This window comes from Megalobrama amblycephala, linkage group LG8 (genome assembly GCF_018812025.1).
Source record: "Megalobrama amblycephala isolate DHTTF-2021 linkage group LG8, ASM1881202v1, whole genome shotgun sequence".
Lineage (NCBI taxonomy): Eukaryota > Metazoa > Chordata > Actinopteri > Cypriniformes > Xenocyprididae > Megalobrama > Megalobrama amblycephala.
The window spans coordinates 29,144,530-29,172,389 of NC_063051.1; the positions used below are offsets into that span (position 1 = coordinate 29,144,530).

Consider the following 27,860-nt stretch of genomic DNA (forward strand, 5'->3'; position numbering starts at 1 on the left):
AGCGCCAAAGTCACGTGATTTCAGCCGTTGGCAGTTTGACACGCGATCCGAATCATGATTCGACACACTGATTCATTTGTGCTCCGATACTTCCTGAAGCAGTGTTTTGAAATCGGCCATCACTAAATAAGTCGTTATTTTGGGTTTTTTTGGTGCTCCAAAAATATTCTCGTCGCTTTATAATATTAATATTGAACCACTGTACTCACATGAACCGATTTAAATATGTTTTTAGTACCTTTATGGATCTTGAGAGAGGAAGTGTCATTGCTCCCTATGGAGGCCTCACGGAGCCATTGGATTTTAACTAAAATATCTTAATTTGTGTTCCGAAGATTAACGAAGGTCTTACGGGTGTGGAACGGCATGAGGGTAAGTAATAAATGACAGAATTTTCATTTTTGGGTGAACTAACCCTTTAAGTATCAATTTTAATAAACATTTGAATAAACCTTTTAAGTTCAGGAGTCCCCAGTAAAAGCAAGAATACAGATTTTTTTTTTTTTTCTACTAGTGGATAACCTAAAATTGCCAAACAAGTCGGTTTTCAACACGTTTTGTATACTAATGTGCAATTTTTTTAACATTCATATGCAAAATTAAAATTATTGAAATACAATAAATGAAGAGTTTAATGTCATGCTTAAATACCTGAAGATTCTGTATTATATGAGACTGTAGGAACCCACGCTGCAAGTCTTAGGACCAAAGGAAAGAAATACAACGAGAAATGTAATATTCATTTATGTTTCACATGATAATTTAATAAAAAGAGAGACATGTAAAATATCCATTAATTACATGTGATCAAATTAAAAACAATACACTCAGCACACATTGAAATACTAAATTATTTGTTTAGATCAACTTTCAGGGTCTTCTGCAGACTTTCTATGCTGGCGTCTAGTGCTGCAAGCCCATCTCTGAAATTTTGCTCATCTTGTGTGTTAAACGTGGACCAAGAGTTTATGCTCCAATCAGAGGCTAAAGATTTAATATCACAAGAGGAAAAGGTGTTCTCTATCACTGAAGGGCGTCCAAAGTATGTTGACTGCACACCCATCCTTTGGGCATGCTGAGATTGCACCGACTGATTGTTCAGGCCCTTATTTTTCTGATTTATCTGTAAGGCCACACCATGATGATCTGAAAGGAAATCATTCTTTGCATCCTGAATGTGGAGCCCATCTGAGATGTCCAGCTTTTCAAAAGCACGGTCCATATATTTCAGCCCTACATGCGCATTCACATATTCCCTTTGATTCTTGGCTGTTATTGGCTCGTTACACCGAGTTAGCGGTTTACTATGAGCAGCTCCAGAAGGAAGTTGCAACCACTGGAGTCTCCCTTAAAGGAGCAAACATTGTTCTTTTCTGCTCTTCTAACTGAGGAATGTTCTCAGCTATGGTTTCCAGGGTTGGTTTGTGTATATCCCTATCTGTTGGTGAGCAGACTTTAGCATCTGATGGCATAAATTTCTCTTTTCCACCATTAATCTGACCAGGGGGGACTGGTTGTAATGTCTGGGACTTACAGTGAACTCTGTGTGGAGGAGAGGCCTGTCCGATGCCCTCCAGGGTCTGAAGGTAGGTCTTTACAGAGTCTGAAAGTTTATCTGACACAGTGGACTCCCTCTGTGCATTTTCATGCAATTCCAGAACACTCTTTGTAAGCTGAGAGTTTGGTTGACACAAGTCCAGCTGAGGAGAATATTTGCTAGTATCTTTTGTTTGATTTCTGTGTGCATGAAAAAACAGAGGTTACAATGACCAGCATCTCACCTACATCTTCGGTTACATGCTAGATTCTCAAGATTTCATTTGAAGATGTAATTTCATTATAGTTTAGATGAATGATTCTCAACCCAGAATTTAAATTGCAACATTACGGTATCAAAATGGCTTATCCTACACTTGCAAAAAGATGAGGGCTTGTCTCACAACCTGTCCATCTTGTCATTTCTAAATTGGTTTAAAGGGATAGTTCACCCAAAAATGAAAATTCTGTCATCATTTACTCAGCCTCAAGTTGTTCCAAACCTGTATGAGATTATCCCTTATGTTGAACACAAAAGAAGATATTTTAAAGAATGTTGGTAACAAGACAGTGGATGGTAGCCATTTACATAGTAGGGAAAAAAACACTATGGAAGTCAATGGCTACCGTCAACTGTCTGGTTACAAACAATCTTCTTTTGTGTTTAACAGTTCAAATGATGACAAATGTAATTTTTATGTGAACTAGCCCTTTAAATGACAGATGAATGTGCATTAAAATTGTTTGATTATTTTAATACTTTCAACAAAACAGATGTTTTCTCCTTTTTAAAGTTGATAAGGATATTTATTTTACTATCTTAAGTACAAACAATTATTTGATCATTTGCATTTAGCATTGTTTCACTGTTGTACATGACTCTATCAGAACATACAGTATTCGACTCATCAGAAGAGAACCACTAGTTAGTTACCTGATGACTTCCTGCAGTCTGCTGATCTCTGCCTCTCTCTGCTGGAGACTCAGAGTCAGTACGGTCTTCTCAATCTCATACTCTTTCAGTTTACTCTGGTAGCTCTGCATTTCAGCTAATGCTTCATTCATCTCTGCATTGATAAAATAGCATCACTTACAGCAAAAAGAAATAAAACTTAAAATGTCAATTTAACTGCAGTCATTTGTGAAATGAAGATATCTTGGAATGTGTGACAAATGTTATAATGCATTAGTCGCACCTGTCTATATAATGTCAATATAGTGATTATAAGTCAATTATAACACCTTACAATAAAGTTGAATTTTGTTAACATTAGTTAACAGATTAATGCATTGACATTAGTGCATTAACTAACTTGAACAAACAACGAACAATATATTTTTATATTTTTAACTTTTAAAGAAACAACAATATAATATGAATTTCCTTTCCAAATACAAACATGATTTAAAGCTAAAAAAAAACAACAGTCTAAGAGAATATTCTTACCCAGCCTTAGCCGACTGTTTTCGAACTCATACAACTCTTTGTGTTGCTTCAGGTCGCTGTCTTTGTCCTCCATGGCTTTCCGTAGTCTCATGTTCTCCTGTTGCAGATCATCAAGCTCTCTTCGGCTCTCATTTAACTGAGTTTGTAGAGTGAAGTTCAGAGACTGCAACGCAACCACTGTAACACAACCATGCCGATGAACACAAAGATTGTTTTCATGCATCTCACTCAGCTAGAAAGAAAATAAAAGGCTGAATTCAAAAATATATTTACATATTTGCACATTTACTCTTCCATATAATGTATTCCTTCTTAAGTCAAGCCCTTTACAGACAGAACAGAGAGAACACTCACCCTCCAGGTCGCATGCCTCCGGTCTGCCTCGCCGTTCTGCTCTCTCCCTCTCCAATAACTGCTGATTGAGTATTCGCAAACGCCTAGGAGACATGCAAATAAATACAAAATCCTGAAAACATACTGATATATGCGATTAATAGGCATATTATGTAATTCACTCAATAACAGTCTTTAATCAGTTAATAGCGTAAATACAAATACACACACATCCTTGCAACACACTGACATGCATGTCTGTAATTGTGTTATATTCTTTTCTGCAGCAGTAGTTAAGATTTAGGATTCTATACACTCTTTGAGTCGCTGACCTTCGCAGCTGTACATTCTCACTCCTGAGTGGCTGTAAAGCGAGCGCAATCTCAGCCTGGATGTTGGTGCTGCCCACCATGACAGGAAGTAGTGAGATACTCTGCTCCACCTCAGAGATCAGGCGCACAGCATCACTGTCTGCACAGAAGAGACAATATGTGAATGTGAAAATAACACAGAGAGAAAATCTGCTTATCTGTTAAGTTTTGAGAATCTGCAAATCCAGCAACTCAATCCTTGAGTGTCTTGACATCTGAAGGTCCAATATTTTGATTGTTAAAGAATGTGAATTAGATATTTCAAACTTGGGATGGTTATCAACTTTTATAAATGATGACAGCCCTGTAATAAGACCCTGACAACAACATAGCGAGAACAAGATTTATAAAAATAAAAAGCTCCCAAATGTATCATTGTTTTTGTCTATAAAATTAAAGTCAGTGTCGTCCAATCAAAAGTGTTAAAGATGGACAGAAAGTCAAAGGGAGGAAAAGAAAATGAATGTAAAAATAAATAAAATATTCTTACCCTGATTAGCCACTAAAGTCTTCAGCTCTCCCAGCAGATATTTAAGAGTCATCACTTTCTGTGCAGTTTTCTCTGGACTTACGGGTTTGACTTTGTGGACCGTTAATTTCTCATAGCTGGTCTGACAGCTGATGTCTCTGACAGGTGTCTTATCCATCCCATCTTTTTCATCTTCATCCTCTGCACCAGTACTTCCCTTCTCCACACTCTCCTCAGAGCAGATCTCCTGTACTGGTCCATTTGGATCAGGCTGAGTTTGGCTGACCCGGAGCTGCTTGGGCATCTGTGTTGCTGAGGAACATTTCAAGGACCCAGTGGATGATGTCAAGTCAACCTTAGGAACACTGCAGATAGGGCTGGTGATTATAGGTAGCCCGTGCCCTACTTGAGTGCAGGATCCATTTTGGACAGGAAATACAGTAACTGGAGACTGTTGTTGGACTGCAGGTGGCATGGAGAAAGAAGCCGCATACTGAGTTGGAGTGGCAGACATTTCTACAGAACCATGAGGGCAGGAGGGGATGGCAGCACTCATGGCCCTCAACTGATGAAACTCCCCAGATGAGCCACCACTGCTCAGCACACACTTTGAAGTACACTAAATGACAGAGAAAGACGAGAGCATGAAGAATGAGACACGTAGGCAAACAGATCCAATGAGTGTGTCAGAGTGTAAAAGTAACCAGGAAATAGACAGGAAGACAGAGAAAGGAAAAGCACCTGTATTATTAGAGCACTCAAATAAAAGTGTTCATTTAGTACAATTAACTGTTTAATTTGACACATGCAATATGTATATTCAATAAAAATCATCCTACCGTCGCAACATTTCAAAGAAATTTCACCAAAACCATTCAAAGGTTTGAGGTCAATAAGTTAAATTAATTATTTTATTCAGCAAGTATGCATTTAATTGATCATTTTATCACAAAAAAAATCTATTTCAAATAAATGCTGTTCTTTAAAAAATTCTTTCAATGTAAAAAATGTATCACTGTTTCCACAAAAAAATATACAGCAAATAAGACAACTTTTTTCAACATCTGCAAAAATAAGAAATGTTTTGTTGAGCAGCACCAAATTAGCATATCGTTTAAATTTCTTTGTTTTAAGAAATTATTTGAATTTTGAATTATTTAAGACTGGATTAATGGCTGCTAAAATTCAGCTTTGCCATCGCAGGAATAAATTACATTTAAAAATATATTAAAATAGAAAAGTGTTATTTTAAATGGTAATAATATTTCACAGTATTACTGTTTTTTTACTGTATTTTTATTTAAATAAATGCTGCCTTTGTGAGCATGAGAGTCCAAAACATTAATAAAATCTTAACGACCCCAAACTTTGTATGGTAGTGTAAGTCTGACACATATGTACAGTACATAGATCAAGAAGTTAATAATTTACATAGACAATGCAATTTCAGTGTTAAAGTAATAGGCTTATGTTCATTTATAATAATAAAAAATAGATTTCACTTCCACTTTTGTCCTTTCTACTAAACACTTTACTTGTCTGACAAAGTAATGTTGATGAATTATCTTGCAAATTATTTGATAAAAGGGTTAGTTCACCCAAAAATTAAATTTCTGTCAATAATTACTCACTCTCATGTCATTCCACACCTGTAAGACCTTCATTCATCTTCAGAACACAGATTAACATTAAATGTGGTAATTTCATTGCTTTCAGTGGAGGATAAAAAAAAAACCACCTTGGATTTCATCAAAATATCTTAATTTGTGTTCCGAAGATGAACGAAGGTCTTACAGGTGTGGAACGACAGGAGGGTAAGTAATAAATGACAGAATTTAAATTTTTGGGTGAACTAACCCTTTAATCACCATATTGTGTATTTTATGTGATTGATTCATTTTGAATTGATTGACAGCTCTCGCTGTTCTATTTTAAGTTGCTTAATAGATTATGTTGCAGTAGATGTACAGGTTCACTGTGAGCTGATCCAGGTCTCTGAGGACTCAACGCAGGAGTAGATGTAGTCAGCCGACAGTTAAATACAGTGGATGTCTGAACCTGACCTGCAAACAGAGGGAGAAACCATTTAATAATTATATCAGTGCAAGAATATTAGTAATACTGATTAGAGTAAGACATTCTTATAAATGATCATCATTTGAGCAGGCCCTTACAGATCCCACAGAACTAAATATTTTAGATATTTTATTTATTAATATATTTATTAAAAGTAACAGTTGTTATATAATGTGTTGGTGATTGCCTGTTTACCAGAAGTTGGCAGATTACAGCTGGCAGCAGGCTGAGAGTAGGCCAGGGAAACTGAGTTTTGCTGGGCATCTTCTGCTTGCGTTACACAGGTCAGTGCTGAAGGTTGATCTTGTGATCCTTGCACCCGTCTGACCCCAGAGTGCTGATCACCACGACAACACGGCTGCCCTGCTGAACTCAGGTGACAGCTGGCAGGTGGAATCGTCTTCTGCACTGCAGCTACAGTAAGAAAAAAACACAATAAGCTGTCAAGCAGTATTTATTTTATGCTTCTGCAAATGGTTGTTAAAAAGAATCACCTGCTGTGGCATTCATATCCTACTGAGGATTTTACAACAAAGGATGAAAGTGAAACAAAACATGATTGACAAACATGTCATTTCAAAAACAATGGAAGCTGGTTAAAACAAATTTGCAATTCTGAATTTTAAAAAAAGCCAGAATTGCGAGTTTATATCTCACATTTCTGACGTTTTCCTCAGAACTGTGAGACATAAACTCAGAATTGCAAGAAAAAGTCAGAATTGTATGATTAAACAAAAGTGAATTCTGACTTTATGCAATTCTGAGTTTATATCTCACAATCCTGAGGAAAATGTCAGAAATGAGAGATATAAATTCGCAATTCTGACTTTTTTCCTACAATTGTGTGTTAAATAAAGTTGTCTATATCTCACAATTCTGACTCTTTATCAGAATAAGTGAATATAAAGTCGCAATTAACTTTTTTATTTTTATATTCCACGGTGGAAACCAGCTTCCACAAAAAACAGATATCAAAATTTCTAAGATGAAAAAATAAAGCACACTATGTTTGAGCACATTACCTGCCCTTTTTTTCACATGTATTGCAATGTTTGTCTTCTTCCCATGCTTTTTCTTGTCAATCTCGATTTTTCTTGATAAATTCTTGGGTTTGGATTTGAAGGTGTAGCTTTTTGTTCCCTGTGGCTTGGGCTTTGATTCTGTTGTGTGAAGATTATTAAATCTCATCAGTACTTAATTGCTGAACATGGAAAATTAGGTCTGATTTTGTAAATACAATACCTGCTTGTTCAGATTGAAGTATTCCATTGAGTAAAGCAGCACATCGGTCCAGTCCCTTGTGTATTGTTGTCACCTGGAAGCAAATTTCAATCAATTTTCAAACTTTAAAAATCATTATACTGATTCTTTATACACTACTTCGTGTATGTGGCTTCTTTACCTGATCTTCAGAGTCTGTAGAATAAAGAGAATACGCTGGTTCCAGAGGAGGCACACGTCTCTCAGCAGCACTAAACCAGACAGCATTATGTTTGTTAAATGTGTGTTACAAATAGCATTCATGCAGTATGGACAGGATTTCTGTTATCCGGTTTGTTACCGTTTTTTGTGTATTTGTCCCCGTCCAGAGCCCGTCAGCCTGCCTGATGAGACCACCTGCAAAAGATAATTTGCTTTAGTAATAAAACAAAACATTATAACTTAAATATATAATAATTAAAACAAATATAATAGTTTGCAACCACTACCTTTGATCTTGATACTCCTTGACTTGCCATGCGAGATGTACATTCGGTTAAATCTTCAGAAAGTTCACCTACATGTATCAAGCAGCAAATATTTATTTATCATGATCATAGAGGTCTAATAATGGTTTGCTTCTAGTATTTATTGCGTGGATTAACTTCAAAAACGTAAAGACCAAATGACATATCAAACTACTAATCTCAAAACGAATGGATGAAAATCAAAACAAACTGCCTCCACAATATCGTTTCGTTCAAAACGGAAGCCGAGTGCCGTAGTCCAATAGAAAATCAGTTCGTTTTAATCTCTGGATTTCATTGGTGGATAACAGTGAAATCTTTGTAAACCTTTCGTCTATTGGTCTCAGACTGTGTCAATCATATGAACACTAGCCACTCATCTCCTCAGATTTGGATAACGCCCATTAAGACTTTAGTTCAGACGCCGACAGGGTGTTTCTATGGAGATGGAATCAGTATTTCGCGGTTTTGTAAATAATATTCCCGCGTGTCAGTGCTAGAAGCGATTTTGAATTTGCTGCTTTATATGTATGTGTGTATAATGATTTTCTTCGTCAATAGTAAATAAATAAACTCGAGTAGTTTTCATTAATTCTAGTGAAATTAAATCAGTCACCAGTGGTGGTCTACCGTAATGTTAATCTGATCTGCTGAGTGCTGAATACTCTACATTACATCCAGTCTTGAGTCAGAGCAAGAAAGCTGAAAACCCTCAACGCTATTTTTGGGTGTTTATTGGCTCCTGGGAAATGGGTGGATGAGGTTTCAGTCTGTTCTCTTCCTCTCGTTATCCCATTAAATGCTCATCCCAAACACACTTATGACTGCTGATGAAATCAGACACCTCATCATGCCATTATATGCCTTCCTGTGATGAAAGAAATTTTAAAAGGGAAAAGTGAACAAAACTGTTTATAAATCGATTTATGTGGACAAAAACATTAAGTCAGGGTTCAGATACATTTGTATGAGGCCTATATAGACCGATCAGGCATAACATTATGAGCACTGACAAGTGAAGTGAATAACAATGAATATCTCTTTATCACAGCACCTGTTAGTGGGTGGGATATATTAGGCAGCAAGTGAACATTTTGTCCTCAAAGTTGATGTGTTAGAAGCAGCAGGAAAAATGGGCAAGCATAAGGATTTGAGCGAGTTTGACAAGGGCCAAATTCTGACTGGGTCAGAGCATCTCCAAAAATGCAGCTCTTGTGGGGTGTTCCCGGTCAGTATCTATCAAAAGTGGTCCAAGGAAGGAACAGTGGTGAACCGGCGACAGGGTCAAGGGCGGCCAAGACTCATTGATGCACGTGGGGAGCGAAGGCTGGCCGTGTGGTCCGATCCAACAGACGAGCTTCTGTAGCTCAAATTGCTCAAGAAGTTAATGCTGGTTCTGATGGAAAGAAGTCAGAATACACAGTGCATCACAGTTTGTTGCGTATGGGGCTGCATAGCCTCAGACCAGTCAGGGTGCCCATGCTGACTCCTGTCCACCGCCAAAAGAGCCAACAGTGGGCATGTGAGCATCAGAACTGGACCACGGAGCAATGGAAGAAGGAGACCTGGTATGATGAATCATGTTTTCTTTTACATCACGTGGATGGCCGGGTCCGTGTGCGTTGCTTACACATATGGCACCAGGATGCACTATAGGAAGAAGGCAAGCCGGCGGAGGCAGTGTGAAGCTTCTGGGAAATCTTGGGTCCTGCCATCCATGTGGATGTTACTTTTACACGTACCACCTACCTAAGCATTGTTGCAGACCAGGGAAACGGTATTCCCTGGTGGCTGTGATCTCTTTCAGCAGGATAATGTGCCCTAACACAGCACAATGGTTCAGGAATGGTTTGAGGAGCACAACAACGAGTTTGGGGTGTTGACTTGGCCTCCAAATACCCCAGATCTCAGTCCAATCGAGCATCTGTGGGATGTGCTGAACAAACAAGTCCGATCCATGGAGGCCCCACCTCGCAACTTGCAGGACTTAAAGGATCTGCTGCTAACATCTTGGTGCCAGATACCACAGCACACCTTCAGGGGTCTAGTGGAGTCCACGCCTCGATGGGTCAGGGCTGTTTTGGCAGCAAAAGTGGGACCAACACAATATTAGGAAAGTGGTCATAATGTTATGCCTGATCTTGTAGTATGCGTGTTTATAATCCGTTATCTATAAACTATTGTTGAACAACTACATCTGTAAAATACACTCTATTACTTTTTCTGTTTAAAATTAGAGATATTATAAAATAAGAAACCGATATCTGAAGTAAAAAATATTTAATTCCCATTTGTGCATCCAGGTAAGAGATTGCCATGTCATCTTGAGTCTCTCTGTTCTCTTCTGCCATACAGATACAGGTCACAGAACATCTCAAATGGCAAATGTGCATCAGAGCACACAGGTGAGCTCATCGTCGTTCAGTATAAAGCATACATGATGAGCCACGGCATTTCTGAATATATAAAATTTATTAAAAAAATACAAAAGCCATTAACAATAGCCATATTTTGCAGACAATCATCAACCAAATTTAATGTAAGCCATAAATTCTGTAGTTTTATTCACTCAGAGTCAAGAATATGATCACCTGTGTATGCACAGCAGTGAAATTTTCAGGTCCACAAAATCAGAAATGGTGGCAGAGGGTTTTCCTGGACCAGTGCTCTAAAGTACCTCAAGAATTCAAATTCTTTCTTATGAATGTTTGATGACTTCTATAGATTTGTATTCTGCTTTCTCAGCAGGTTAAATAAATCTGCATAAAGTGATGTGAAGCTGTTCGTTTTGATCCTCAGAGCGCTGCCCACTCAATGATGTTCTGCAGCTAGGATTTGATGGCATCCTTCCCGAGGGATTATCACCTTCTTTGGTACAAAGACATTATGGAAGTTAAGACCTACACCAAGAATAAACAATCAATCTGTTACTGGTTCATTTAAATAAGTAGCAAAACGATACAAATAAAGTCTTTCTACTAAAACACTGCGTGCTTTGTTGAATTCAATAGCTGTTTTAAACTGAATGAAAAATACTAAACTTTTTTGTATCATTCGATCTCAGAAGCTGAGGCCTCTGACACCACAGTTCCTCAAGAGGGCGGCATTTCACCATAATTTTCTAGCCTCAATCTCTCTCTAAGAAAACATTTCATTCTCAGTCACTGAATTTAAGGTATGCACTAGAATGATTAATCGTTTTAATGTTATCTTACAAATCTGCAAGTCATACTGTGGTAATACAATCATTAAGCATACAATCATTTGTTTTCGCAGATGTTGAATTCACCCATGTGCAAAATCTGAATTGCAGGAAGGACTAAATTTCCTGGTTAGAGTCGACAGGGCTATTTAACTTCCAGAAACAACACAATTGTGCCCACGTTCAAGCATACTTTTGATTTCTAAATAAACATTCTCATTCATAAGGGGGGTGTGGTGATTGACACTAGTGCTGGTGGCAAATTCTCACCAAACAAAATAATATTGTTAGTATTATACTTAGACCATACTGAGAATATAATAAGTTCTCTAACATAATACAATAATGTACTACTTTATTAATCATTAAAATGTTTTTTACCATAGGCCAACAGGTTAGTTCCGGTCCTCTAATTTGATTGGCTGACATCACTCAGACGTTTTGTTTAGTGTTTCGCGGAGTGGAAGTGGAGCTAGGAAGATTTTTTTTAGCGTTGTGATTTTTTTATTGCGAATTTTAAGCGGAGTTATGTGGTTTTGCCTTCAGCGAGGAGTGGGGGCAAGGGGTCAAAAGTGAAAGAACGAAGGGTAGGTTGTTCTCGCTTAAAATATCACTTGGAGCAGGGTTTCTCTCAGCAGCCAGCAGAGAGTGAGAAATGGAAAACCCGGAGTGGAGTTTGAGCTGGAGAGTGATTACAGAATGCTTTCGCCCTAGTATGACATCTATGGCTCCGCTCCACTCATATATATGTGTTCCAGACCATAACAATTTGCTTTCTTTTTTACAACCGTTTTCATTAGTGACTTAAAGGAACACTCCACTCTTTTTGAAAATAGGCTAATTTTCCTACTCCCCTAGAGTTAAACAGTTTTACGAGTTTTTTTAGTTTTACCGCTTTCGAATCCATTCAGCCGATCTCCGGGTCTGGCGGTACCACTTTTAGCATAGCTTAGCATAGTTCATTGAATCAGATTAGACCGTTAGCATCTCGCTCAAAAATGACCAAAGAGTTTTGATATTTTTCCTATTTAAAACTTGACTCTTCTGTAGTTACATTGTGTACCAAGACCGACGGAAAATGAAAAGTTGCGATGGGAAAATCGCAACTTTTCATTTCCCGTCTGTCTAAGTACACGATGTAGTTTTAAATAGGAAAAATATCGAAACTCTTTGGTCAGATTCAATGAACTATGCTAAGCTATGCTAAAAGTGGTACTGCCAGACCCGGAGATCGGCTGAATGGATTCGAAAACGGTAAAACTCAACTGTTTAACTCTTGGGGAGTTGTGGAGTGTTTCTTTAAAAGTACAAACAAACTGGCGGGTTTTTTCTGAAATGCAATATAATTCGATATTAATTATTATTTAAATATTAATTCTTATACAAAATATATTAAATAAAAGCAAAAGCTTAAATCTATTTTCAAAAATTTTAATTTTACGGATTATATAAGAAAATTACAACCAATATTTTTTTTTAGGAAAATAATAGCCTATTAGTTGATATTCAGCGAAGAAATATTATTTTTTAATAATAAAAAAACCCCAGCAAATAAGTTTTAATTTTAAGGAGGTTCCAATGATAACAGACTGCGATTCACTGATTCTAATTAGTAAGCATCCCTTAAACAAGACCGTATGGTGATGGTAGGGGTTCTCCGGCCTCTTGAAAAATACACACACCCCATTATTAGGAAGCGCTTGAGCACATCAGGAGGACAGATTGGTCCAGTTCTCCAGGCTGCACCACAATAAAGAACCTCCCTCAAGCTAGAACGATTGCATAGGCTACATACATCTATAACAGTCGCTGCATTCGCTGCATTGTTTCATCTGTAATAGTGGGAGCCCATCGTGGGAGGCAAATTGCGGTTCGTTCGGTCAGTGTAGGGGAGCGCTGCCATTATATCCACTGGGCTGTGCAAGACATCGAACGAATGGAGGAATATACTTCGGGTGGAGGAGGAACGAATGAATAAGGGATTTTACAAGACCTGCATTAACGTTGCACGCGCGTTTTTTACGACTCTGTCTATCGGGGTTCCCCCAGCAGTTGTCTTGCAGAGGCGGGTAGGCTTTAAACAATAGCGCCCGGTGGAGCGCTGGATACAGTATCGCTGAGCGCAGAACCTCCGGCATCATCATCATCATCATCATCATCATCATTCACTACTACGAGCGTTCACCAATGGAGACGGCCACGCGCTCTGGTGTTCTTCACACATAGATTGCAAAGATCCGTAGGTGTAAAATCTGACCATCATCATAATCATCATCCGTGGAAACATATTCTGCAATGATGAATTCTGCCGAGGCGGCTGAGGATGGACCGAACGATGCAGATACGGAGCCTTTTTTCAAAACAGGTAGTTTTATTGTATGCTTTTGTTATAATGGATGTCACTGAGTTTATTTTACTCACTAGGTGCATCCATCCGCACATACACACACACTGAGTTAAACAGCATTTGAAGCTGTCAGATGTGTCCCATTATGTCTGAATGACATAATTTAGTGGTTTGGATGTGCATCACACGCTGTACATATATCACATCGCATATATTGTAGAGCCTGCGATGCATATATGCCATGTTCCTCAAAAGCCAGTGTGTGATGTTCATATAGCAGTGCTTTTTATTGGCATGTTCAACGCCCTTATATTGTGTGTCTAGGTTATTGTGCACAAGAACAAGGAATCCCCCTGTAAATAGGATAGCCTAGTAGTTCACCTGTCACTTTTTCTCACACCTTCAACACATTCTCTAATTATGTTACTATCACCTCCGGACGCGCCGGGGATCGCGCAGCGCGGCGCCGCGGCGGGCGCGGGAGTGGCTCAGCCTTTTGTCGGTCGTGACATTGATTCATGTTTCAGAGCCTGAAGCCTGTTGATTCACACAAACAGCAGATAGTCTCAGTACTTTACTTCCTTTACGCGAGAAACAGAAAAGCTCTTTAATGTGGGAATGGGCAACGTTTTCTGGCATGGAGAGAGGGCATCTACTCTTCTGCATCCAGCCAACCCCTTGCTCATGTCCACCCTGACACCTCCACCAGTTGTAGTTCAGTGATTTTATTCACTTTTATTTTCTAGACACTAACCAGTGCATGAACTATGACCCTTAAAACTGACCCACTTCTGGTTTGCCTGACAACATAAGCCAATAATGCACAGCTATATACCATATGTTCTCTGTGCAAAGCTCTGTGTTGGAATGTGAACATGCATATATGGAATCCCCACATATGTATGTCATGTCTGCGTATACACTGATATATGCTGTGCACATGCTATTTTCTGAATACGTGTATGTTTTGTGTTGTTCGCTACTAACCTCATGAGCCACAGACGGTGTTTATGTGAACACATGTATTAGCACATCATGCCAACACTTTTGTCATTTTACAATTTAGATAATTATTATATGATCAGAGAACATAGTCGTCTATGTGGATGAATGTTTGTGTAGAATATATGGGAATCTGGGGCTAGTTGTCACACTTTTCACTCCTGTGAACATTTCTCAGAGTGGGCTTACATGCCTTGCTATTGAGCTTTCCATCAATGTTGCCCAGTTAAAAATATACAGTTAATTTAACCCACTTTGACTCACATTTGTGGTTATATGCCCCTGTTTTGATTAAAATTATATAAGCAAAATTGTCACAATGAAAACCAGCTTTTATAGGCTTTTCAGCACATTTTAAACTGTAAAACAGTTATCAAGCACAACACATTTAATACAAAAGCAAAAATGAAAAACATAACACACAAAGAAATGTATATATTCTTATGACTGCTGCTTTATTAATACGTCAGTGTGGTTTATTGGGTTCACGTTTTACCTAGAAAAATGTTATATTGAAATTTTAGTTGAGAAGATAGAATTCACAAAAGTGTGTACTTCTTACTCAGTTTTCTTGACTTGTTTTCCTTTACAAATATTTCAAGTCATTTTCATTTCATGCTTATATGGTGCTTTTCACCATGCATATCATTTCAAAGCATGCTTCAGAGAAAATGCATGTTTCACATGTTACAATCAAGAAGAAAATTAATCGAGAAGCAAAATATTAAGCATTTTTGGAAAAAACATACAATTTCTAAATATAATTTAGAAAGACTTTCTCTGAACAAATGTATGAATTGAGTTTATACTTAAAACAAGAAAAACATATCTGCGATTGGTTAAGAAAAATAAACTTAATTTTTTTTAAAATGGAAAACAAGTTTATTTTTCTTATCCAACTGACAGATATTTTTTCTTGTTTTAAGCATAAACTCACTTAATTAATTATACATTAGGTATATCTTATGTCATTATGCTTATTAAAGGATTAGTTCATACTTTGAAATGAAAATGACCCCAAGCTTTATTCACCCTCAAGCCATAGGTGTATATGACTTTCTTCTTTCTGATGAACACAATCTGAGTTATATTAATAAATATCCTGATGCATCTAAGCTTTATAATGGCAATGAATGGGGCCAACAAGTATAAAGCTGAAGAAAGTGCATCCATCCATCATAAACATACTCCACACGGCTCCGGGGGTTTAATAAAGGCCTTCTGAAGCAAAGCGATGCATTTGTGTAAGAAAAATATCCATATTTAACAAGTTATAAAGTAAAATAACTAGCTTCCACCAGACCACCTTCTGTTTTCAACTTACGAAGAAAGTGTAATGCCTCTTGCAGTTCAAAAAGCTTACGCTACATTCTTTGCCTTCCGTATTCAGCTTACAGCAAAAGCTTAAGTGATGTGAACATTTTCTTCCTAAGTTGAATATGGAAGATGGTCTGACGAAAGCTAGATATTTTACTTTATAACTTGATGCTTTGCTTCAGAAGGCCTTTATTAATCCCCCAGAGCCGCGTGGTGGACGTCATGCTTTGAATAGATGTACTTTCTTGAGCTTTATACTCGTTGGTCCTGTTCACTGCCATTATAAAGCTTTGATGCGTCAGGATATTTATTAGTATATCTCCGATTGTTCATCAGAAAGAAGAAAGTCAAATACACCTAGGATGGCTTGAGGGTGAGTAAATCTTGGGGTAATTTAATTTTCATTTCAAAGTGAACTAATCCTAGTAAAGTAAATGTATCTTGATTTAAGAATGCTGAGTAAGAAACTCATTTTCACAATATTTTAATTTAAGACAATTTCGGTTTAAAAGCAACATACAAAACCACTGCTAGAATCAGGCATTTGTGTAATATAGGACTTTTGTCTCAAAAGCTTAAAGTTACTCAGTAGCTCTCGAGACTACTGTCAGTCTGCCTCTCTGATATCTCATTTACTCTCAAAAAAAATAACTCTTTGAATGAACATAAAAAAATCATGGAAAGGATTTCCACATGATTAAGTTGCTTTATTTCAGCATTATGCAATTCTGTTATTCCAATTTAATGTACTTACGTTGGGTCAACTTAATTTATTAAGGTTGATTCAACTTATTTACTATGGTTGGGCATAGCTTAATTTAATAGTGTCAGCCCAACTAATTTGCAATGTTTTGGACCAACTCATTTACTTAAGTTGATCCAGTCTATGCAATTTAAGTTAGCCTAACAAAAGTGCTTAATGCTGAAAGAAAGCCATTTAATCACACGGAAATCCCTTCCATGATTTAATTACATTATTTCAAAGAATAGCTTTTGAGTGTTAATAAATTAAAACCTTTTTACCATACACTCAAAAAAATGACACTTTAAACTAACTCAAGTCAATTATGGACAGTGTTTCCACACAACCAACTTAGTTTTTATTAACATTAAAGGTTTATTTTTACTCTATGCAAAATCCTTGAGTTGTGACAAATCAACTGACTAAGGAAGAATCTATGTAAAATAGTTATGTCCAACTTGAACAGTGGTTCCACATGATTGAGACAAGTAAAATCCAATAGAATCAACCATGTTAAATTAACTAGAATCAATTGTGTTCATTTAAAATAAAATAAATAAAAAGCAATAAATGAATAAATAAATAATTGTTTTCATATACATTGATTTTTACAATTAATTCTTCTTGTGTTAGAAATCTAGATATGATACTGGATTCATCCTAAATTGCCTTAACCAAAAACATTTGAAAGCCTAAATTGATCATAAGTTCATTGGTGGCAATGATTTTACAATCAACATAGGCTTACAATGCTTTTGGGAAATGCAACCCAGAGCACTACCACAGTGATTACTTTCTTATTAAAGTAATTTGAAAGTTTGTTAGCAGGTCCTCAACCCAAGCACAAGTGCAACAATTCACCACAATGGTAACCCTAAAACTATTAATTAACAGAAACTTTTAAATACCAACATAATAGAACAGTAAACATTAAAAAGTCTTTCCATTTTCTCATCTTCCTAAAAACTGCTTAAAATAACACTTTATTTCAACATTTACACTCCTAGTTCAGCCCCTTTGCAAAGCATGATGGGAAGTGAAAATCCTGTTTGATTGAGTCCTGGTTGGGTTTACTTGATTGAAACATGTTATTTTAATGTAAAAACATCAAGTTAATTGTTTCAACTTAATTTAACATGAAGCAATTGAATTTGAACCAGAAACCTAATACAATGGTGTTGAATCAAAATAAGTTGTTTAAATAAAGTGAACAGCATCAAAAAAATCATTTTTTTCAGTGTAGCAGGAGGTGTGTGCACAGGGCAAATTCTGATTGTCTTCACCCTGCGATTCCTCCTATGATGGAGATTCTCTGGCACGTCCCTCCCACACCCCCTGTGCTGTTTTCCAACATATTCATAGTCTAATAGTGCCTGTATTTCTGGTCTCTTCATCGGATTAGCATGATCACACTGGGTGGGATAATCATGTGCTCAGGATTGGTCGTCTGGGAATCAGGTTGTCCCTTGTCCGCAAGGATGTCAGACGCTGTGAGAGGGCAGCAGAGACAGACACCGCTGTGCCAATGTGGGAGATCACAATCACTGTGTGGGGATGAGCGTCTTGTTCATGCACAGCATCCCTGCAGACGCTCATCTGGGGTCTTATTTGAGGGGGGCAGAATGAAACAGAGACTGGATGTTGGTTTATGAACATTAATCATCTCATTACCTCTTACATGAGTACACTTGATTAGTGCGATCTGTTTACACCGCAGTGACCGGTATGTTTAGGGATGGGGTACTAAATCGCCACCTTGTAAAATAGTTACGTATTTCCATGAGATTGGGATGGATGGATGGATGGATATAAACAGGTGCTATTTGGAATTATGTAAGTCAGCAAATAAGTTGATTTATTACAAAGTAATTGAACATGGTCAGTGCCCAGAGTAACTGGGGTTGACAGAGAGTTGGCCTAAAAACCAAGAAGGTCCCTTGTGTATTATATAGCTGGAATCATTTTAAGCTGCTTAGCTTGTGGGTTTCTCTTGCTTAGGCTATGGCCAAAATGTTACGGTTGTCTGTAATGTGGTAAAACCACAGTGTCTACTTTCTGATAATAGAGGCCAATGAAATCATAGTCAAAACTATTTTTTTAGAAAGTATCATAGGACTCATAAGCCTAGATATGTATATGTGCTCGTATGTGAGGACGATAATTATCTCTCAATGTAATGATTACATAATGATTTCTAATCCTTTAAATGGCTATTATGCTTCTGGTGGTTTATGCTTTGCATAACTTACTTTTTGAAGAAAGTAACTAACCCATAGAGTTTCTTATATAGGTTTTTGACATTTAGGTTGAGATTTGCCAGAGAACAGATGTTCACAGATCATTGACATGATTTCTTAGCTCCAACACCCAGATTTTAAAGAAACATATCCTGTATTGTGAAACTCACAGCTGTTGAATTTATGATTGCTCTTATATTATGTTCATACATTCAAAGTTCATAGATAAAGAGTATTTCCATTTCCTGTTGGACTCCATTGAGTTTAAAAACTGTGAAAATGAAAAAGCTGCACTTGAAAATGTTTTTGTAAATTTTAAAGGGAAAAAAACTGTAAAAATGCTACAGTAAAAACCTGTTGATTGGTTGATTTGCAAGCTACCTTGCAGTAAAATTGTTTAATATTACATTATATGTAATTTTACTGCAAAATACTGTCAAATTTATTAGCCAGAAGTCTATCACATATAATTATGTTTGTATAAATAATTTTGCATAATAATATATCATTAATAATATAAATAATCATTCTCATTTTTGTTATCGGTAATGTTCATTAGAATGTTTTGTGTTATATTTTACATTATTTAGTTAATGTTTATTGCATTATTTAAGTGTTGTGTGTTACCCTGATTGTATTTGTGTGTGTGTGTGTGTGTGTGTGTGTGTGTGTGTGTGTGTGTGTGTGTGTGTGTGTGTATGACCATGTGCACCATCTATATACGAGTTTTGGCCATGTTTTATAGACAGGCCACTTATGATGAACTCATGTGACTTACTGTTGTACCAACTGTATTATCATGGTGGTGATCAGTACATTTTAAGGTAAAAAGATTTTGGTACTTCAAGTTGGTAAATTAATTTTTATATGACTACGGTTATAAGTAAAATATATATGCTATCTTGCAATATCCGAAACATTATTCCATAGAAAATATGAGTAGTGCTTGCCTCTGTAAAAGTCATTGCCATGATGCTGAGGTGTACTGAGCTATTGTTAAGGAGTTTAAGGTGGTGGCTAGGGTGTTGCTAGGGTGTTCTGAGTTGTTGTGAGGTAGATGCTTAATAAACTGAGTCAAAAAGATATTTGGGTCTCTAGATAGGATCAGGTCCCTCCTTCAATTGAAGTCCATTAGATTATTTCATCTGCTAAATGAAAATTTGAAGTCTGTTCACATAGAAATGTCCACTAATCACACCATGCCATATCTTGGCGACTAAGTGACCTCAGTAAATGAGTAATTGTAAAAATGTTCTATTATTTTGGAGTGAAATCCAGGATGTTTTGCTGGTGAATGTGTTCTGTAGAGACACACTGTTGAGGTTGTCAACCAGTCAACCAGAAAAAAAATTTGGAAACTTGTTATGCAGTTTGTGTCATCACACATTGAACTAGAAAGTGTGTCCTCTATCAAGAGTGCAATAGTACACAAGTATGAAAATTAGTGGAGATAAGGTGTTGTCTTCCGGGAAATCTGTTGGAACTTGATAATGACATGACCTTATAGGGTCATCTAACATTGTTTTGATTTGTGAAGTTCATCTTCCAAACATAAAAAGAAATTCAACATCAGGAACATGAACAGCACAGTAATGAATTACTAGAGTTATAAGATAAAAGGCCCATAAGCGACAAAAGAAATTAGCTGCTTACTGAGCACTGATTTGAAAAAGTGCAACTGGATCAAAACCACAACCTATCTTGTGTTATTATGAGTTACTGTAATCCCTAAACATATGGATTTTACAAGATGCAAGAGTTGCTCTCAACACCTCGTTCCACACAGAAGATGACTATGCTTAAAATTTAGTCTTCAGAGAGGCAAACCTACCACCACACACTTCATCCTCAGCAGGCCATTCTCCTGAATCAGGGCCAGAGGAGTTGCTGTAGCAACTGTTGCCAAGATTCCTGCTCAGGACTCTGAGCAGAATAGGTACATTCAGTGATTATATTGGCCAGGACACAGTCAAATCAATTTTAGAAGTATTTTTGGATTATATCCATCAGGGGCAACTCAGTGGCACTTTTTTATTAGAATATTTTACTTCCTGTCATTTGTCATCACTGCACTGATTGAAACGTTTTCTGTAGAAAATCTCGATGGGACTTTTATGTGACTTGGTTTGAATAAAGATTTTAAATTGCATTGAAACAAAAGTTGCGATAGACTTTTCTTCCCTATTACAAGGGAAATGACTTCTCAAACACGAAAAAATGTAGGGTGAGATTTGATTTTGTCCATCAGGAATTGATTGGATGGTTGTGGTTTGCTATTGGTTGATCTCATGTGAGTGACAGGTTGTCCCACCCTCTTGCTACTAAACACATCATCAGAGATTAGATGTTGCTGTAAGAAGGAGGGGAAGTTACTTTGATTAAAGAATATAAGGGCAAATGAATAAAAAAATAAAAATGATGTGCACCAGTGCACAGATTAAACCATTTGTAATAAACACTGCTATATAAGAATTGTCCATTTTGATTTCATAGGGACTTTAAATTAGGCTTTTATTCACATATAAACACACATACGGTACATAAAGCACATTGCATATGGTAAACATGGCTTGTGTGTGCGTCGCACTAGAACAAACCTCATTAGTTCTCGTGCATCACATGCACTTTTGAGCTTCTGTGTTTGCCATATGTGATGTGCTCTGTGTCAATAGATGTAAATAAAAAGCCTAAATTATATCTGTTCATCATTTGAACTGGTTGTATTCCTTTACAAGCCTTGGATTAAACCACTCAATTCATTTGGATATGTTTTACGGCACCTTTATGACCATTTTGGATCTTGTAAGTTTTGGTTATTTACTTTCAATGGAGGGACAGAAATCTGTCAGGTTTCATTAAAACTATGTTAATTTGTGTTTCAAAGATTAAACAAAATCTTAAGGGTTTGGAATGATATGAGGGCGAGTAAATGATGACAAAATGTTCATTTTTGGGTGAACTATCCCTTTAATATAAACATTAGGGGTATAGCATTACATGATTTCATCCCGAACTGTCACAATACAGACATCATGGTTCGGTGCATACAGTCAGTAGACTGGGAAAACCCAGCCTGATCTGCCGGCGATTTGATTTCGCCGGGCAACTCAGTCTGGAAACCCGTACATTCATTTCTACTGCTTCTGTTACACTTTTGCGGGAACCAATCACAGACTGGCTTATCCACCTTGCTCGCTATTGGCGGGTATAACACGATGACGATAGAGAAGCGACAGCAAGCACAACCGTCAGTCTAATTCTTTTTAACCTCTCGACAATGCTGAATGACTTCTTTAGTTTAGCAAACAAATCGCTCGAGTGGGTGTAAATACCACTCACTTTCATGTTTGTTTTTTTTGCACAACCTGCAAAAATCGCTCGATGCCATAGCTGCTTCTGCAAACCGCTGATCAATGCTACAAACCAATACAAACTAAACCTGTCTGGAGTTTTTGCTTTGCTCTGCAAAGTACGTCACCCAGAACGTTGATCTGATTGGTTGAAGGTCTATTGCGTGAATAATGCTTGTTGATCACGCCTCTTGTGCAGTAGAAAAGTATAGCAAACTCCCCAGACCAATGTTCAATTTTAAATTGAGCTTAGTCTGGTGATAGCCAAACAGTACAGTCAGATGATGAATACAGTCAGTCACAGGCGATCCACACTCCAATCCAGAAGGGGGCGCGCACGGTAATGCAGCGCTGTTTGCTAACACAACAGGAAAAAGAGCAGAAGAAGAAAAACAGACAATTTATGTATAGATATGTTTACGTGTAATCTCTCAACCGGTTTTTCAACCGTGGAAAGACATCAATAAAACAGCCTGAGAATAATCTCACGTGGCATTACATTTACCTCAGGCAAGTCATTTTGTGTCCACAGCATGTTAGTTCACTAGAGAAATGAACCATAGAGGGGAGCGTTTCATTAAATGTATGCACTATATTAGCTTAGATATTCATTATATTTACTTTACCTGTTAGTAATGTCTAAATTATTTACTATGTTTAAATAAATTTGTCATGAAAACAAGTTATGACAGTAACTGTGTAAATGATTATATTTCAAAAATGAATCGGAGTAATAATTTTGTAGTTAGATTTAGAAGTTAATGCAAAACATGCCTTATATGCAATTTACGTTTTTTTTTTTTTTTTTTTATGTTATTACATCTAAAAATAAATAGCAGCTGAATTTAATAGTTTGGGCTCTGTTGTTAATTGTAACCTTTAATATTATAGTAATGTGCAAGAAACAGCTTCCTGTATATATTAGCTGACAGAGATTTTTTTATTCTTAAGAAAATGTTAATTATAATTGAATTTATTTAAGGAGAGATACACATTTTGTTCAATAAGCCATTGTTTAATAAAACAGAAGAAAAAAGAAGCAATTTTATGTATAGTTTTCTGCCCCCTGCTGTACCAAACCGTGACTTCAGTACTGACGTACGTACCGAACCGTCATGTTTGTTTACCGTTTCCCCACTAACAGACATACTGAGCAATTGGTTGCTTGTTGATGTAAGGCAGAATCTATTCCACATGCCATTAAAGGGACAGTTCACCCAAAAATGAAAATTCTGTCATCATTTACTCCCTCTCAAGTTGTTCCAAACCTGTATAAATTTCTTTGTTCTGCTGAACACAAAAGAAGACATTTGGAAGAATGTTGGTAATCAAACAGATCTCGCCCTCCATTGACTACCATACTAGGGTAAATAAATACTATGGTAGTCAACGAGATCTGCTTGCGAGATCTGATTCTTCCAAATATGTTCCTTTGTGTTCAGCAGAACAAAAACATTTATACAGGTTTGGAACAACTTGAGGGTGAGTAAATGATGACAGAATTCTCATTTTTGGGTGAACTGTCCCTTTAACCCAAAAACTGTATGTGAAAATGGAAAAATATGAAATGGAACATGAATGTGCATTGGACTAAAAAAAGCCAAACCCATGGGACTTCATTTCCGAGGTCCACCACATGCCATTGTTGTATATCTATGTAAAATTTCAAAGCCATCTGCCATTAAAAGATATTATCAGACACTAGCAGACTGTCTGATCACATTACACATTTCTGCTTTGAATCACAGGCTTTAGCGAGAGTATGATTTACACAAGTGATTTAGAGATTATTTTTAGATATTTGTTGGAAAATGCGATTCATCTTAAAATATTAAGGCTGTTCATCTCTTCTGCTCACCAAGGTTTTTTTCTTTTTTTTTTATGTAGTTGATTTTCATTTATTTGATATTTGATGTGATGTTACAAGTAATCCTTTTTTAGTCTTGTAGTCCATTTCTGGTGATATTTCTAAGCACAAAGCAACCCTTCCGAAAATAGCCCCCATGCCCCATTCAAACCTACATTCCCCTGAATAGCCGGGCACCTATAAAATTAGGTTATATGAGATCACTGGCCAGTGTTATTGGACTGGGACCAGTTTCTGATCTCACAGCTTACAGACTTACACAATAGTTCATACTAACACCAGACCTCAGCCAGCCATTGTTTCTGACTTCCCAGGACTGTTAGGGCCATAAACACAGCTTTACTGGCCTTGTCATCGTTCTTGCCGTCCTTGGCTGGATTCGATCCTGTGGGGCCATTTGGCAACTTTTTAGCAGGATTGGTTTCATTTAGTAATTGCAAAGAGCTGGCTATTTCCTGGTACTTCTATGAGCTTTGTGTTACTGTTTATGTGGATACACCCTGATCCTGTAACATGGGAAATTCACAAAGCTTCATATCACAACCCTCTCGTCAGGTTGTATTATGGGTGACGTTTCCTGATCTGTGTTTTAATGGTTAATTCTTTTGTTAAAGTAATATTATGCACACAGAGTTAAGGTGCGTTCACACCGAGAATGATAACTATAAAGATAACTATATTTGCATCCACACCAACAAACAATAACGGTCTGTTTATTCTAAGCTCATGCACTGCGGTTTCAAAGTGTGTACGACATGTTTTAGCTGTTCTTGTTGCATTTACATGGCTTTAACCAGCAGATGTTCTCAGCATGCAATGTTTCGAGTGAATAGATAGTGCAATTGATCTAATCCAGGGGTGCCTGCGGGCCGAATGCAGCCCACAAAGGTGTCTAATCCAGCCCAGGGGATGATTTGAACTATAATAAAAATAAATAGAGATGCACTAGTCCACTGGTCATAAATCCGAACGTTTTTTAGTTTTATTTTGGTCAAGCTTTATTCCGGCTTTGCAAACAAACTTCTCTGTAATAATTTCCCAAAATGTCATTTGTGTGGAAATATTTGCGATGTCTGTAAACAGTATGTTAACACAGCCACGCGTGCTGAATACGGACACAAAGAGGAGAACATACGCGCCAGCAGAGAAAATACTGTACCATGCACAAGATCACTGTTCGCGAAAAATAGGAAGAATAATACAAATATTAAATTGGGGTTGATTTGAATGTATCTCTGAAGGGAACTTTCTTCAGAAAAGTTTTGATGGCTTTATCTCCATATAAAGTAGTAGCCTATTTATGAGGCAGTGCTGCTTTGTGTATAGCGGTAACCATGGAAACGCTATATCACTGCTGTTCCATAAGCACCACCTACTGGCAGAGAGTGAATTTGCATTTCATTCAGTCCGTCTGCTGATTTTGTTTTGTACAAGTGTCTTATGTATGTTGCATAATTTCACAAAGCTAAAGTCAGATTATGCTGTTTAGCTGTTAATCTTGAAATTATACAATAATTTAAATTAAAAACATCTGCTCATACTCTTGTGCATAACATCTTTGTTGGGATTGTGATAAAAAAGAGTTTGCCTCTAATATCAAAGAGCTACACGCATTATTTTAAAAATCTATTCGTTTTTTCGCTGTAAAAACAAATGCAGTTTTAAGGAGCAGTGTACTAGTTTTCTTGCAAATTAATTTGTTGTTTATATGGTTAATATTAATGCAATTTTCAGTGGACTTAATTTTTTTTACTTTTTTTTTATTTATTTTTATATTATTAATTCGGCCCGCACATGGTTATTTTTTTCCAATCCGGCCCTCAACCTAAAATGAGTTTGACACCCCTGATCTAATCTAAGTGAATTTAGCTGATGAAGTCAATATAGTGGAATAAAAACAACGCCTAGTCTTTTTCACTGCAACTTCAAAGTGAATCTCAACCTTTTTTGAGTAATGGACCCCCGTCATATTTGGAACCATATCCTCAGGCACCCCAGAATAAAATGTGCTTATTGGTATGATTAATTTCTTTTGTGATGACCAAATGCAATAAAGTATAATTTACTACAATGCTAGTTGACTTGTCCTATATTTAGTCATATCATCAGTTATATTATACATATATTATCTTCTTCTTTTATAGGAACATGTCAAATGTCAAAATATACAAAAATTCATATTCAGATAAGTGATATAAGGACCCCCTGGCATTATGCCAAGGACCACTAGGGGTCCATGGACCCCTGGTTGAGAAACACTGAGCTAGACAATGATGTCAAAACTAGCGCTGCATACCTGAGGTCATTTTGTTTTACACTGTTTGCTAGCCTGGCATAATGATCTTATCATTAATATTTCTCACCATTTATTCCGAGGGTATTACCGATTGTTTTTAAAGGTGCCATCGAACGTTTTTTTACAAGATGTAATATAAGTCTAAGGTGTCCCTTGAATGTGTCTGTTAAGTTTCAACTCAAAATACCCCGTAGATTTTTTTTTAATAATTTTTTTTAACTGCCTATTTTGAGGGCATAATTAGAAATGCGCCGATTCAGGGTTGCGGTCCCTTTAAATGCTCGCGCTCTCCGCCCAAGGACCTCGCGCTTGCCTTAAACAGTGCATAAACAAAGTTTACACAGCTAATATAACACTCAAAATGGATCTTTACAAAGTGTTCGTCATGCATACTGCATGCATGCGCCGGATTATGTGAGTATTGTATACTGTTATATTGTTTACATTTGATTCTGAATGAATTTGAGGCTGTGCTCCGTGGCTAACAGGCTAATGCTACACTGTTGGAGAGATTTATAAAGAATGAAGTTGTGTTTATGAATTATACAGACTGCAAGTGTTTAATAATGAAAATAGCGACGGCTCTTGTCTCCGTGAATACAGTAAGAAACGATGGTAACTTTAACCACATTTAACAGTACATTAGCAACATGCTAACAAAACATTTAGAAAGACAGTTTACAAATATCACTAAAAATATCATGTTATCATGGATCATGTCAGTTATTATTGCTCCATCTGCCATTTTTCACTATTGTTCTTGCTTGCTTACCTAGTCTGATGATTCAGCTGTGCACATCCAGACGTTCTGCCCTTGTGTAATGCATTGATCATGGGCTGGCATATGCAAATATTGGGGGCGTACATATTAATGATCCCGACTGTTACGTAACAGTCGGTGTTATGTTGAGATTCGCCTGTTATTCGGAGGTCTTTTAAACAAATGAGATTTATATAAAAAGGAGGAAACAATGGAGTTTGAGACTCACTGTATGTCATTTCCATGTACTGAACTCTTGTTATTTAACTATGCCAAGATAAATTCCATTTTTAAATCTAGGGCACCTTTAATATATATCCATTTTCTTTAAAGTATCCTTGAAAAGGGAGTTGACTTGTCAAACAGTGGTGTTTTTTTTCTGGACCTCGCAATTAACTTGCGAGGTTAACAATTAACTAACCACAATGTCATCTGCCATTTAAAATGCGCGAGCCCTTAAATTAGAACGGATTCTGATTGGCTATCAGTGTTTTATCGCTCAACAGCTGGAAAAAAAAAATCGTTCTGAAAGTGATCCCAACGATATTGTTTCTATACATCTTTATCGTTATAGCTGTGGTGTGGACTCTATTCTTTTATATTTAGAACGATTTTTATATCTATATCTATTTTGTTACATTTATAGTTATCATTCTTGGTGTGAACGGGCCTTTAGTCTTAAACCTATACAAACCCAGTGTACTCACATGAAGCATACACGATGAAGATCTTATAAAACATGCAGGAAACAATGCATGGCATCCTTATGAAATATGGATAC

The 27,860-nt window shown here is 36.9% G+C and overlaps 2 protein-coding genes and 1 long non-coding RNA gene across 6 annotated transcripts in view; 2 read left to right on the forward strand and 1 right to left on the reverse strand.

The window, feature by feature from the left end:
- Positions 1–738: 738 nt before the first annotated feature.
- ccdc14 (coiled-coil domain containing 14) lies at positions 739–8,193 on the reverse strand. The gene is given in 14 exon segments (XM_048200439.1): positions 739–1,330; positions 1,332–1,737; positions 2,471–2,603; positions 2,984–3,160; positions 3,338–3,420; positions 3,649–3,787; positions 4,178–4,775; positions 6,125–6,219; positions 6,428–6,646; positions 7,255–7,392; positions 7,475–7,547; positions 7,635–7,704; positions 7,794–7,849; positions 7,942–8,193. Coding segments are annotated over 14 exon segments (2,697 nt in total). The 5' UTR covers positions 7,972–8,193; the 3' UTR covers positions 739–850.
- Positions 8,194–8,364: 171 nt separating this feature from the next.
- Positions 8,365–11,490, forward strand: LOC125274233. 3 transcript variants are annotated; one of them, XR_007186208.1, is made up of 5 exons: positions 8,365–8,487; positions 10,315–10,364; positions 10,759–10,851; positions 11,024–11,134; positions 11,236–11,490. It is a non-coding gene; the product is annotated as an uncharacterized LOC125274233 (long non-coding RNA). The 3 variants fall into 3 exon arrangements; XR_007186207.1 differs by having other exon boundaries at positions 10,759–10,832; XR_007186209.1 differs by lacking the exons at positions 8,365–8,487; positions 10,315–10,364 and having other exon boundaries at positions 10,702–10,832.
- Positions 11,491–12,736: 1,246 nt separating this feature from the next.
- Positions 12,737–27,860, forward strand: part of kalrnb (kalirin RhoGEF kinase b) — a 111,744-nt gene continuing 96,620 nt past the window's right edge. Inside the window, exon 1 of one of the 2 annotated variants that reach the window (XR_007186212.1) lies at positions 12,737–13,526. Coding sequence is in view for 1 of the 2 variants with exons in the window: in XM_048200441.1 (XP_048056398.1) it covers positions 13,457–13,526 (70 nt within the window). In the remaining variant the exon portion in view is untranslated. The remainder of the gene's footprint in view (positions 13,527–27,860) is intronic. The other variant, XM_048200441.1, reaches the window with a different exon arrangement.